This window comes from Oncorhynchus clarkii, chromosome 20 (genome assembly GCF_045791955.1).
Source record: "Oncorhynchus clarkii lewisi isolate Uvic-CL-2024 chromosome 20, UVic_Ocla_1.0, whole genome shotgun sequence".
Lineage (NCBI taxonomy): Eukaryota > Metazoa > Chordata > Actinopteri > Salmoniformes > Salmonidae > Oncorhynchus > Oncorhynchus clarkii.
Genome location: NC_092166.1, coordinates 27,100,260 through 27,113,853, shown reverse-complemented (window position 1 = coordinate 27,113,853; position 13,594 = coordinate 27,100,260). Strand labels below are relative to the sequence as shown.

Here is a 13,594-nt window from a genome sequence, read left to right as displayed (position 1 = left end):
AGGACCCTGCAAGCCTGCCTGGTCCTGGTGTAGTTACAGTAGTCTGTTGTAGTTGTTCGCCCCTCTAGGAGGCCAGCCCAGGCCCAGGCCAGGATGGAAGACCAGCCCAAGGCTTCAATTAGCCCAGAATGATGGTGGAAGACAGAGGAGAGCATTTGTGTGTGTGTGTGTGTGTGTGTGTGTGTGTGTGTGTGTGTGTGTGTGTGTGTGTGTGTGTGTGTGTGTGTGTGTGTGTGTGTGTGTGTGTGTGTGTGTGTGTGTGTGTGTGTGTGTGTGTGTGTGTGCGTGCGTTTGAGTGTGTGTGAGCGATATGGGAAGACGGGGAATAGAGAGTGCAGCTCTCAGGACCCTACCTGATCGATTGCAGAGCTGCAAGGAAGTGAGCTGAGAGTGGTGCCGACCAGCTGCCCCGTCTTCATATGTACTGTACATGCACCCATGTATGCACACACGTGCACTGAACACTTACAGTAGCCTGGATATGTCGTTTGGCATAAATAATCATACACACTTACAGTATGTGTACTTTGCATGCATGTATGCACACACTCATGCGCACACATACGTATTTTTGCGGGAATAGTCACCTCACGCACACACACACTCATACTAATGCACATGAATTCCTAGCTCCTTGTGCGTAGCCTTCGTTCTGTTGGTGACTTGCAATACACGCAACCACACACGTACAGTTTTCACACAGACACACAAAGACAGTGCTCTGCTGGTGGACAATGACATGTCAGGCCCCATGCAAATCATAGGTGGTGGATGGAATAGCTCCACTTGGCAGTCGTAGGCCAGTCAATGGTTCACTTATTTTAGATGTGTCGGTGGTGTGTGGCTGCGAGATGTGGTGTATTGCCTACGTGGAAAGGAAAGAACCAGAGTTATAGAGTAATCTTAGTGGGGAGCAGAGAGTTTTATAAAGAGAGTTATAATCATCTTTGACAACTTCGGCGATCTGCTAAATTGTTGAGCTTAATTTCTATGAATACTTCTTTGACTTTTGTTTTATTTCGGCATCACACCCTGAAGAAGGCACAGTGATGCCAAAATATTACTGGGAGTTTATATATGGAGTGTGCGACTCTCTTTATTTTAATAGTTTATTCGCTGTTAGTCAGCACCTCCACACAAACACATTTTTCTGGATATACTCATGTTTTTTATGGCTTTTGTTATGTGACATAAACTGCTAAAGCTACTGTAGAAAGGGAACGGTAACTTAGTCAGGAGACAAAGCTTAAACACCAAGGAAACTGTGGAGTTTAGAAAGGGAGGCAGAAGACACAGAGAGAGTGCACATCCAGGTTAAATGGCACAACCACCAAACTACCTCTGATACTAGTGGAGAGTTCTATCCTTTGGGAGGGAGCTAGAATCTCTACACACACACACACACACACACACACACACACTGCTCTGCTATTCCTGCAGTGTCCACTTAATGTAAGCTCAGTCATGGCTGAGCTGATCTATATAATAGTGGCCTGGCCTTGATGTGACCCTGAGGGCAGTCACTCAAGTCCCATACAGGGTTTGTCCCAAATGCACCCTATTCCCTATAGGCCCTGGTGGAAATGAGTGCGCAATGAAGGGAATAGGGTGCCATCTGGGACGCAAAAACAGTGTTGTTGAGGTGGAGTGTGAGTTAGAGCGAGAGACTGGTAGTGATTAGCAGTCTCTGTTGTCTGGCCTGTAACACACTCCCCCATGCATACAGTCAGTCTAAATGGGTCACCTCCTCCACTTTTAGCACAGTCAAGTGTTACACAGCAGCAGGCCTGCAGAACTGCAGAACCTCACCTTCAAATGACCGCAATCCATCAGATACCTTCCCAGCCACCTCCCTCCTTCCTAACCTGCTATATGTTGTAACTGTTGATCCTTGTTGTTCTGTAGGCAGGTCGGCAGGGTACTGATGAAACATCGTATGGGTTTCATATGTAATGGTAAAAAATGTAATCTAGGTCATTTTTAGGGGGGCATGGTTATTGGTTATATATGATTAGTTAAAGCTTCTGATCTCTACACCCTGCCCTTTTACATCCATACAACCTCTAGTATGTAGGGTCATGTATAATCAGACAAGATCAGGACAAAGGATGCAGGTTACCACCAGGTATAGATGGGGCTACTACTAATATACTGTAGCTGCTGCAGAGTAGGGTAAACGGCCTCCAGTAACCCTAACAAGGTATTTACGTAGGCGCTGGGTGACAAAGACGGCCCAAAATCAAACAGTGCGTGGCATTGTGCAGCGATCCCAAAATTGAACTTTCTATTTCTGCGCCACTACCTTTGTTCTTCCTACAAAATGGGATCTCCCCTCCCCTCCCCTCCCTCCTCATCTCCTCCTTTCCTCCCTAATTAAACAACAAGTGAATGGAGGGAGGGAGGAGGGGAGCAGGCAAGAGCAGAGTTCTATAGAGAAGCTTGCCTCTGATGGCCGAAGCCTTTCATTCGAACATTGTTCCTGACACTCTAGTGGCGGGCCAAGGGCCACCACCGGCCAATCCAGACTTGAAGAGCTCCTACTCGAAACAGCCTTGTGTGAACTTGTGAAATTGTTTGGCAGAGCTGAGTTTTTTATTACTGTACGTGTGACAGCCCTAATCAGTGTCTGTTACGGGCCCTTGAGCAGATCAGAAAACATGGGACAATTGCAGCGTTTATGCCCTGCCCTGGTTGAGACTCCCCACATGAAAAAAATACTGTAGTATATTATGGTATAAATACGGTATAAATTATGGTATAAACACAGCAGTGACTACTAGATAGGTCGTTCAGCGGTTCATTCAGCGCTGATGCTGTTTTCTGTAACATTTATGGAGCACAATATGGTCTATACATGGCATGTAGGTTTCTCACTGACGAGTGGCACAAATTGGGATATAGGTGAGGGGAATGTGTATATGCAATTTAAATACTGTAGTATTTACTAAGGTTTTTTTTAAAAGTGTTTTTGCAGACTGTGGTGTTTTGCGAGATAATGCTGTAGTATTTACTATTGTATTCTACAGGATAATACAACATTATATAGTAAGTACTACACATGGTAAAGGGATACTACAGTGTGTAGTATAGTATTATAAAGTATACTGCAATTTAATACAGCATGTGGTGTAGTATTCTATAGTAAACTGTAGTATTTTCTTCATGTGGGTCGTCAGTAGGAATTGGGTTTCTGTTCAGGGTCAGAGTAGTTTCAGAATAGTGGTGGTAGTTGAAGAATTCCTTGTCAGTATCCAGTGCACTCGGAAAAATTATTTTCAATAAATCATTTTTCTAGGATAGTTTTTCCTAGACGTTATTATAATACATGTTATTATTTTTGTACAAGAGACTACAGTATCTAATGAATTTATGTTGAATGCATTTAACCCAATATATTATGGACAACATGCTCAGTAGAGTCTATAGGAGTTATCTCTCTCTTTCTCTCTCTCTCTCTCCAGTTTGTTCTGAGAATTTACTGTCATTATGCTGCATGTTGTTCTGTACAAGAGACTATTGGATCAAATTAATGGTGACGCATTGAACCCTGTGATGGAAAGGTATGGACAACATGCTCAATACAATATCTCACTCTCTCTCTCTCTGTTTGTCTGTTAAATTAAACTTGTCTGATACTTGAAATTTCATAATCTCTTCTCGTAAAATGTATTGCTTCTCTGTACTTTCCCCAATTTCCTTTTTCTCTGTGGGCCAGGGGGTATTGGGACAGGTACACCTGGGCCCATACTTCCATTCTTCCCTCCCTGAGAATTCTTCACTTTCACCATCTGTCCAAGGACAATAGGGGGGAGGGGGTTCCTTCTCCTCCTCTCCTCACACTGCAATTTGTGCCTCAGTCTCATCACCGGACCAGCTAAAGATAGACCTGTCCAGACCTGCACCAACCAGAGAGAGCAGAGGAACATGTCTTGATTTCTCCAAGTGTTACATGACATGTTCCTGGATTGTCTTTAGGGTCCATCAACCAATAAACTGCTTTGTGACATCATCAACATTTGCACAATTTGCTGTCATAGTCATGCCAATCCAGGACCTACACAGAGCACCAGACGATCCAGGACCAACACAGAGCACCAGACGACCCAGGACCGACACAGAGCACCAGACGATCCAGGACCGGCACAGTGCACCAGACGGCCCAGGACCGGCACAGTGCACCAGACGACCCAGGACCGACACAGAGCACCAGACGATCCAGGACCGGCACAGTGCACCAGACGACCCAGGACCGACACAGAGCACCAGACGACCCAGGACCGACACAGAGCACCAGACGACCCAGGACCGACACAGAGCACCAGACGATCCAGGACCGGCACAGTGCACCAGACGACCCAGGACCGACACAGAGCACCAGACGACCCAGGATCGACACAGAGCACCAGACGACCCAGGACCGACACAGTGCACCAGACGACCCAGGACCGACACAGAGCACCAGACGACCCAGGACCGACACAGTGCACCAGACGACCCAGGACCGACACAGTGCACCAGACGATCCAGGACCGACACAGTGCACCAGACGATCCAGGACCGACACAGAGCACCAGACGACCCAGGACCGACACAGTGCACAAGACGACCCAGGACCGACACAGTGCACCAGACGACCCAGGACCGACACAGTGCACCAGACGATCCAGGACCGGCACAGTGCACCAGACGACCCAGGACCGACACAGTGCACCAGACGACCCAGGACCGACACAGTGCACCAGACGACCCAGGACCGACACAGAGCACCAGACGACCCAGGACCGACACAGAGCACCAGACGACCCAGGACCGACACAGAGCACCAGACGACCCAGGACTGACACAGTGCACAAGATGACCCAGGACTGACACAGTGCACAAGACGATCCAGGATCGATCCAGTGCACAGATCATCTTCTCATCAATCATTCTTTTAATATTGATTTTGTGCTGCTGTCATCTACTCTCATAATCGGTCACCTGTTTCATGTGAAGGTTAGCCGACTTGTACTTCACCTTCCAATGCTGGTGTAGAAAATGTGTCCAGACATTACGGTACACATCACCTAGAGCAAGCACAACAACAACCATAGAGCTAGGTCACAAAGGATCTTACAGACATGGATGTGTGTGTTACTAGCACCCTCTTCTGGTTTCCTGGCTGAAAAATAGACATAAATCGTGCATACTGTCGAACTCAACAAATCTCCATCATATTCTCTCGAAAATAAATATAATAATAATAATAATTGTAAGTGGACCAATGACATAATTTTTCCCTTTTGTTTATTCACATTCAACATTGAAAATACCATTTCTCATATACAAATGAACTTTTTATGTCACTTGCTGCAAATCAATATGAAACATAAAAAAATATAATTATTTTTTTCAAACATGAGATAGTAAAGGTATTATGAGGTACAGACTGTAAATCATATTAGTACACCATGAGCAAAATGAAAAAAATAAAAATACAACTAAAATGTACACAAACAGTGAATGTATTGTATATAAACCAAGTGTATTGGAATTAGGTGGTCCCTGCCCTGATTATTTGACATGAAGAAATGTGACCGTGAAAAAGTTCATCTACACAGAGAAGTGATTAAAAAGCTGCACTTCATTGAGCTCGCTCGATGCATTGGGTGGGCGGTGTTGACACTTTTGCACTTTTCCATCGAGTTCAATCGAGCCCCAATGATCGCCTATTGTTCCAACACAATATTTATTTCATAATTCCAAATGAAATATATAATACAAAATGTCCTCTACTGAGTATAAAAACATTAAGGACTCCTGCTCCTTCCATGGACATAGACTGACCAGGTGAATCCAGGTGAAAGCTGATGTCACTTGTTAAATCTACTTCAATCAGTGTAGATGGAGGCGAGGAGACAGGTTAAAGAAGGATTTCTATGCCTTGAGACAATTGAGACATGGATGGTGTACCTGTGCCATTCAGCGGTTGAATGGGCAAGACAAAATATTTAAGTGCCTTTGAACGGGCTATGGAAGTAGGTGCCAGGCGCTCCGGTTTGTGTCAAGAACTGCAACGCTGCTGGGTTATTCACGCTCAACAGTTTCCTGTGTGTATCAAGAATGGTCCACCACTCAAAGGACATCCAGCCAACTTGACAAAACTGTGGGAAGCAGTTGTGAGCAGGAGTCAACATTGGCCAGCATCCCTGTGGAACGCTTTCGACACCTTGTAGAGTCCATGCCCTGACGAATTGAGGCTGTTCTGAGGGCTAAAGGGGAGGGTGCAACTACATTTGAATATTAATCAATACAAATGTTTGGTACACTCAGTGTACTGTATATATTTTAACACTGAGACATTTCAATATATAGTTAGTGCCAATAATATACCACCAAATAGTCCATTTAAACACTTATTTGAGACTAGCCAAAGGAAAAAAATACAGAAATGTATCCATTTTAAAACAATCTTCCAGTACTGAACGAAGTAGTAAATGAGTTCAAAGTACATGTAATTGACAAATGATATAAAGGAATCATAGAATATATTAGGGTTTACATATATAATATTTTTCTGTGGTCTGATTCATTCCAACGCTCCCCTTCCAGATCTTTACATGTATGTGTGTTATTGCTTTGATAGTGGTTTTAATTCGCATGCATATCCAGAGTTGAGCATGATCAAAATTCAAGATAAATGATTGGGATGGTGACACATTAGTTTAGGGAAAATATTTATATTTTTTTGTTCTAACATAAAGTCAATAGACTTTACTTTTCAAATAGTATATGATGCATTTACAAAAATAAAGTTTTTGATAACATAAGGAGAAGTTATGATTTACAGTATTTTTTTTAGTACTGTTTTTAATAGCTGGAATAATGCTTTATATAGTTTATTTATTTTTGGTTAAATATTAAACATGACAAAACCCTTACATGCCAGGCTTCTATGCTTCCCTATAGTATAGTATCACACCATACAGAGCATGTTGAGAATAGGAATATGTAACTAACTTGTAAAGATTTGGGATACATAAAACTGTAAGCCCTTTCGAGACAGAAATGCAAACATCTGTATTAGTTCTACAATGATACATAAAAATGAAATACACATCTTATAACGTAGCTGTTGTATATTCTCTTTTTCCTTCCAGACAAACCCCTAATAATCATCATAAGGAAAGAGTCTGTTAGAAAATGATGGCAAAGGAGTTCGGAGTGTTCATTCGACTCAATGAAAGATCTCAATGAGTCTCCTGTCCTGCTGATGGTCCACAGTTCCCTCTGTGTTATAAGCAGGAGATGACTTGGATAGGTTGTGGAGTTGTAACTTGTAAGTCTTTTCATGCTCGTTGCCAATTGTATAAAGGAGAAGGAGAGCCGCACACTCTAGGAGCTCAGATGCAAAAATATTCATGTCCAACGTTTCGACAGACAAGTGATGGAGTGCTGCCCTGATGAAGACAGCTTGTCTGTCGAAACGTTGGACATAAATATTTTTGCATCTGAGCTCCTAGAGTGTGCGGCTCTCCTTTACTTTTTTTAAGTGTTCCACTCCGCTAGCCAGCACCTCGCCTAAATAGGTGTGCGTTTCTTACGCCTCAAGATTATTGTTATCAATTGTATCCCATTCTTAGGTAGTGTAACCACTGAAATAGTATCTCGCAAAACCCATTCTAGTTCTGTGGATGGAACTCTGTTCCACTGCCTTCATGTCCAAGTCCTGGCTCATAACCTTCAGGTTGAGGGTTGTACGGTTTTAAGTTTTAGAAACAGCCCCACTAGCCAATTAGCTAGCAGCGTTGCAGCGTTACTTGGTCTTCTGGAAGCCAATCATCACCTTGGAGACGAAATTGACGATGGCGCTGGCGGGCTGCTCGGGGTCGTGCTCGGCGAACAGGTGGCACACGTTGTCCTGCCCACTGCCCGTCTTCCTCGCCACAAAACCAAAGATCTTTGCTGAAGTGCAGCCATCTTTTTTCCACCTAAGAATGGATGGGGAATAGAACACAGAAGGAACACACAAGGCATCATACAGACAGTGTAAGCTGATGACATTATTACCACAGTACTTTTATTTCAAATTATGTTAATTCTGGCATATTTTACTCACTTCCGATCTTGAGGGTCCAATGCACAGAAGATGACAGTGGTCACTGCATAATGCCTTCTGAAGAACAACCTGGGAAGAGGAGAAGAGAACCTGGGTAAAAGAGAAATACATAGTACAACTGTGTATATATGCAGTGCCAGTCAAACGTTTGGACACACCTACTCATTCAAGGATTTGTATTTATTTTCTACATTGTAGAATAATAGTGAAGGCATCACCGCTATGAAATAACACACATGGAATCATGTAGTGACCAAAAAAGTGTTAAATCAAAATATGTTTATATTTGAGATTCTTCAAAGTAGCCATCCTTTGCCTTGATGACAGCTTTGCACACTCTTGGCATTCTCTCAACCAGCTTCATGAGGTAGTCAGCTGGAATGCATTTCAATTTACAGGGGTGCATTGTTAAAAGTTAATTTGTGGAATTTCTTTCCTTCTTAATGTGTTTGATCCAATCAGTTGTGTTGTGACAAGGTAGGGGTGGTATACAGAAGATAGCCCTATTTGGTAAAAGACCAAGTCCATATTATGGCAAGAACAGCTTAAGGTGAGGATAAGTTCATTACAGTTACCAGCCTCAGATATTGCAGCCCAAATATATGCTTCACAGAGTTCAAGTAACAGACACATCTCAACATCACTGTTCAGAGGAGACTGTGTGAATCAGGCCTTCATGGTCCAATTGTTGCAAAGAAACCACTACTAAAGGACACCAATAAGAATAAGAGACTTTCTTGGGCCAAGAAACGCGAGCAATAGACATTAGACCGGTGGAAATCTGTCTTTAAGTATAATGAGTCCAAATTTGAGATTTTTGGTTCCAACCGCCGTGTCTTTGTGAGACGCAGAGTAGGTGAACGGATGATCTCCTCCTGTATGGTTCCCACCGTGAAGCATGGAGGGGGAGGTGTGATGGTGTGGGGGTGTTTTGCTGGTGACACTGTCAGTGATTTATTTAGCATTCAAGGCACTCTTAACCAGCATGGCTACCACAGAATTCTGCAGGAATACTCCATCCTATCTGGTTTGTGCTTAGTGGGACTATCATTTGTTTTTCAACATGACAATGACCCAACACCCCTCCAGACTGTGTAAGGGCTATTTGACCAAGAAGGAGAGTGATGGAGTGCTGCATCAGATGACCTGGCCTCCACAATTACCCGACCTCAACTCAATTGAGATGGTTTGGGATGAGTTGGACCACGGAGTGAAGGAAAAGCAGCCAACAAGTGCTTAGTACAAGTGGGAACTCCTTCAAGACTGTTGGAAAAGCATTCCAGGTGAAACTGGTTGAGAGAATGCTAAGAGTGTGTAAAGCTGCATTTGCTTTTATTATGGATCCCCATTACTGGGGTCCAGCAATATTGTCAGTTTATACTATTTTAAAAACATTACAATACATTCACAGACTGTGTGCCCTCAGGTGCCTACTACACATATATATATATATATATTGTGGCAAAGAAGGGGGTCGAGTGATAAATGGCAGATATGTGAGAGCAGAACTAATAAACGGGCTCTGCCCGATCACTAAAATGGCCACCCCTGTCAGAACTACAGATCACAAAATGGCCGACCGCCAAAACTACAAGTCCTAGAAGCAAGGGGAACCCTCAGAAGGTGGAGCCGACACACAGATAAAGGGTCAAGAAAAACCAGGAAGAGAGAGAGAGAGTGCTGGAAGGATCTATGAACAATAGAGAAAGAGACAATAGAGATTGGCTGGATTTACCGTGTATGAGCTGGATTGTTTTGGACTTACCTGTTGGCATTTGGACCTGGACCTACCGAGAACCTGATTCGTGTACCGAACCCTGCTATCCTTGACCTCGCCTACGGCCTGGGTGGACCAGGATGGAGAAACAAACACACAGGTACTGTCCTGTTCGAAAGAACTCTCATTCTTGGGTGATTTGGTGACAGTTTACCACTTAATTTGTGACAAACGCTTCTAACCTTGAAGAAGTTATGCCACAATATATAATACAAAATCCATGTGTACATGTGTATAATGCGTATGTGTGTATGCATATGTCTGTGCCTATGTTTGTGTTGCTTCACAGTCCCCCTGTTCCATAACGTGTTTTTTTTTTATCTGTTTTTAAATCTAATTTTACTGTTGCATGAGTTACTTGTAGACATGGCTGTATTTAGTATTGTGCTCCTTCCATAGTCTGTTCTGGACTTGGGGACTGGGAAAAGACCTCTTGTGGCATTTGTTGTGGGGTATGCATATGTGTCCGAGCTGTGCGCCAGTAGTTCAAACAGACAGCTCGGATCATTCAACATGTCAATACCTCTAGTGATTAAGTCTCTTCCACTTTGAGCCAGGAGAGATTGACATTCATACTATTAATATTAGTGTAGCAGTTTAGCTTCTGTCCCTCTCCTCGCCCTGAACCAGGGACCCTCTGCATACATCAACAACTGACATCCACAAAGCATCATTACCCATCACGCCACAAAAGCCACAGCAGAGCAAGGGGAACAACTACTTCAAGGTCTCAGTGACATCACCAATTGAAACGCTATTAGCGCGCACCACCACTAACTAGCTAGCCATTTCACATCGGTTACACACACCCCTCCTTTTCTGCAGCAACCAGTGATCCGGGTCACGGCACCAATGTAACAGTTTAGCTGTCCCTCTCCTCGCCCCTACCCGGGCTCAAACCAGGGTCCCTCTGCACACATCAACAACAGTCACCCACGAAGCACCGTTACCCATCGCTCCACAAAAGCTGCGGCCCTTGCAGAGCAAGGGGAACAACTACTTCAAGGTCTCAGAGCGAGTGATATCACTGATTGAAATGCTATTAGCGCTCACCACCGCTAACTAGCTAGCCATTTCACATTGGTTACATTAGCTCTCTGTACACATCCAAGGGCCAGCCGTGCTGCCTAGTTCTGAACCAATTGCAATTTTCCTATGTTCTTTTTTGTGGCACCTGACCACACGACTGAACAGTAGTCCAGGTGCAACAAAACTACGGCCTGTAGGACCTGCCTTGTCGACAGTGCTGTCTAGAAGGTAGAGTAGCGCCTTATCATGGGCATACTTCTCCCCATCGTAGCTACTGTTGTATCAATATGTTTTGTCCTTGACAAATTACGATCTAGGGTTACTCCAAGCAGTTTAATCACCTCAACTTGCTCAATTTCCACATTATTTATTACATGATTTAGTTGAGGTTTAGGGTTTAGTGAATGATTTGTCATCAAGGCAAAAGGTGGCTACTTTGAAGAATCTCAAATATAAAATATATTTTGATTTGTTGAACACTTTTTTGGTTACTACATGATTCCATATGTGTTGTTTAATCGTTTTTTATTCTACCATGTATAAAATAGTACAAATAAAGAAAAACCCTTGAATGAGTAGGTGTGTCCAAACTTTTGACTGGTACTGTATTAATTTATATATCATTTTATATTAGCTATACATGCATTACTAATGTGACCATGTAGGTGTGCCTCACTGTCTGCATGTTTGCCTGTCTGTGTATTCTCCATGACTCACTTCCTCTGGTTGTCGGTGAGGGTGATTCCCTGTGAGGAGACTTTCAAATGGACCACGGTGGAGGTGGGCAGGGGGTCTGAGCCCAATGTTACACTGGTGGCCTTCTGCACAGCCTGGTACCCTGTCAGAGACTCCATCTCCACTGAGCCCAGGAACCACACATTACACGCTGCAGAGAAACACATGTTACACACAGATACAAACACACACTACATAATGAACACAGACTTCATCCACACAATACACACTGCAAGGCCACAGGAGAGAGGCGCTAACACAACATGTTATCTACACAATTCCTTAGGAACAGAAGTTGTTGTTGAGGCTTACCCAATACTTATTTAGCCTAAAAATGGTATCCACAAATTCATCAGACTGAAGTAGATAACGGACCACATTGCCAAAATCCCGAAGTATCACTTTAAGCCCTACCTGCTCCTTGTTTAAGGAGCTCCGCAGCAGAGTTGGTGACAGATTGTGTAGCAGTGTTCTCCACCACGTCTTCAAGAGGATCTACCAACATAGGAAAAACATTTTTTTTTTTTTGGTATATGATGTAGAAGTAAGATGTTTGAAATGAAGAATTGGAGGCAGTGACATATCACTGAATTAAAATACATCTGATTAAACTCTCCCTCGATCTCTCCTTCCTCTCTCCATTGACCCTCTGTCACTGATGACATTGGTTTATGGCTACCACGTAAAGGCAATTCATCTACGTTGACATGAGTTGCAGGCACAGGCTTATAAATCACGTCACATAATTCGAAACTGCCCTGCAATTTCCAGCCCTGCCACATTTAGTTACACAGAGAGGAGAGAGACTAGTGTTCGTTAAATTGCTTTGGCAGAGGACACAATTATGTTTTATAAATCTAAACCATGTTTACCTTGTTACTGTAACACAATGTTATGTATAAGGACATTGAGATTTGGCATCTTACCTCTGTCAAGTATGATGAGTTTGCAGGGCAGAGCCAAGGGAGTTATGGAGTGCTGACACACCAACGCAGTTAAACTACCTGTAAAAAAACAAACAAAAAAACAACTGTAACCATCCTATTACTCCAAAGAAGATTTCATATTAGCTATAAACATCATCTTAAGAGCTGAAGCACACTTGCAATCATTATCCAGTAGAGGGCACACAGGAACGTTATGCTTTTTTTATCAGTACAGAGAGTCACCAGCAGGGGTCCCCATTGTGTTATCACTGTCCTCAAGGGTATGACAAAACGTGTGCTACAGAGGAGACACTCACCAAAGTAGGGCTCATTGGGACAGCCCTTCAACCGAACTCCTTTCTGTGTACACTCAATCAGGAAGTGACGGACCAGCTCATTGGACAGATCACCTCCAATCATAGTGAGAGAGAGATAACATTATTATACACAAGAATGCTATAAATGCTCATACATGCCTACAACACATTATAACAGGTTTACCTGTTGACTGTAAGTTAAGTGTTAGCGGAGTCTCAGTTACCTTACCCCTGTTAACTCCCATCCCAAATTCTAAGAGATACATACATCTTATCCAATCACAGCTGAGATTAGCGTTATTATGATTTAACAACAGTGTGCCTGAGGGGCATGACGAGAGTGTGTCTGAGGAATGTCCTACCATAGAAAAGCCTTCTCCTGGAGCTGGGTTGGGTTTCAACCTCTTAAGAAGTCACAATGCTCGGAGAGGGAAAGTGTCATGATGTCCCTACAGGTGAGTGAGGGGGTGAGGGGTGTGAGTGAGGGGGCTCCCGACACCGTGTGGAGGAGAAAGGGAGGGGTTAGGACTTAGTGGGCTGTGCTCTGGGCTGGGCATAAGGACACCAGTGTCTTACAGGAATCCCATTTTTAAAACTTCTTTCCACAAATAAATAATGATTGTGGACTATGGGGGCGGTTGGAGCAGGTAGACAGCTTCAAGTTCCTCAGTGTCCAAATCACTAAAGACTTCAAATGGTCCAAACACACATG

General features: G+C 43.5%; 1 protein-coding gene across 1 annotated transcript in view; it reads right to left on the bottom strand.

The window, feature by feature from the left end:
- Positions 1–5,272: 5,272 nt before the first annotated feature.
- LOC139376142 (tensin-3-like) overlaps positions 5,273–13,594 on the bottom strand; it is an 82,074-nt gene continuing 73,752 nt past the window's right edge. Inside the window, exons 21-27 of the mRNA XM_071118383.1 lie at positions 12,883–12,975; positions 12,566–12,643; positions 12,054–12,134; positions 11,622–11,790; positions 8,099–8,167; positions 7,584–7,970; positions 5,273–7,490 (exon numbers count right to left, since the gene is read on the bottom strand). Of these exons, the coding sequence (XP_070974484.1) occupies positions 7,796–7,970; positions 8,099–8,167; positions 11,622–11,790; positions 12,054–12,134; positions 12,566–12,643; positions 12,883–12,975 (665 nt within the window). The 3' untranslated portion in view covers positions 5,273–7,490; positions 7,584–7,795. The remainder of the gene's footprint in view (positions 7,491–7,583; positions 7,971–8,098; positions 8,168–11,621; positions 11,791–12,053; positions 12,135–12,565; positions 12,644–12,882; positions 12,976–13,594) is intronic.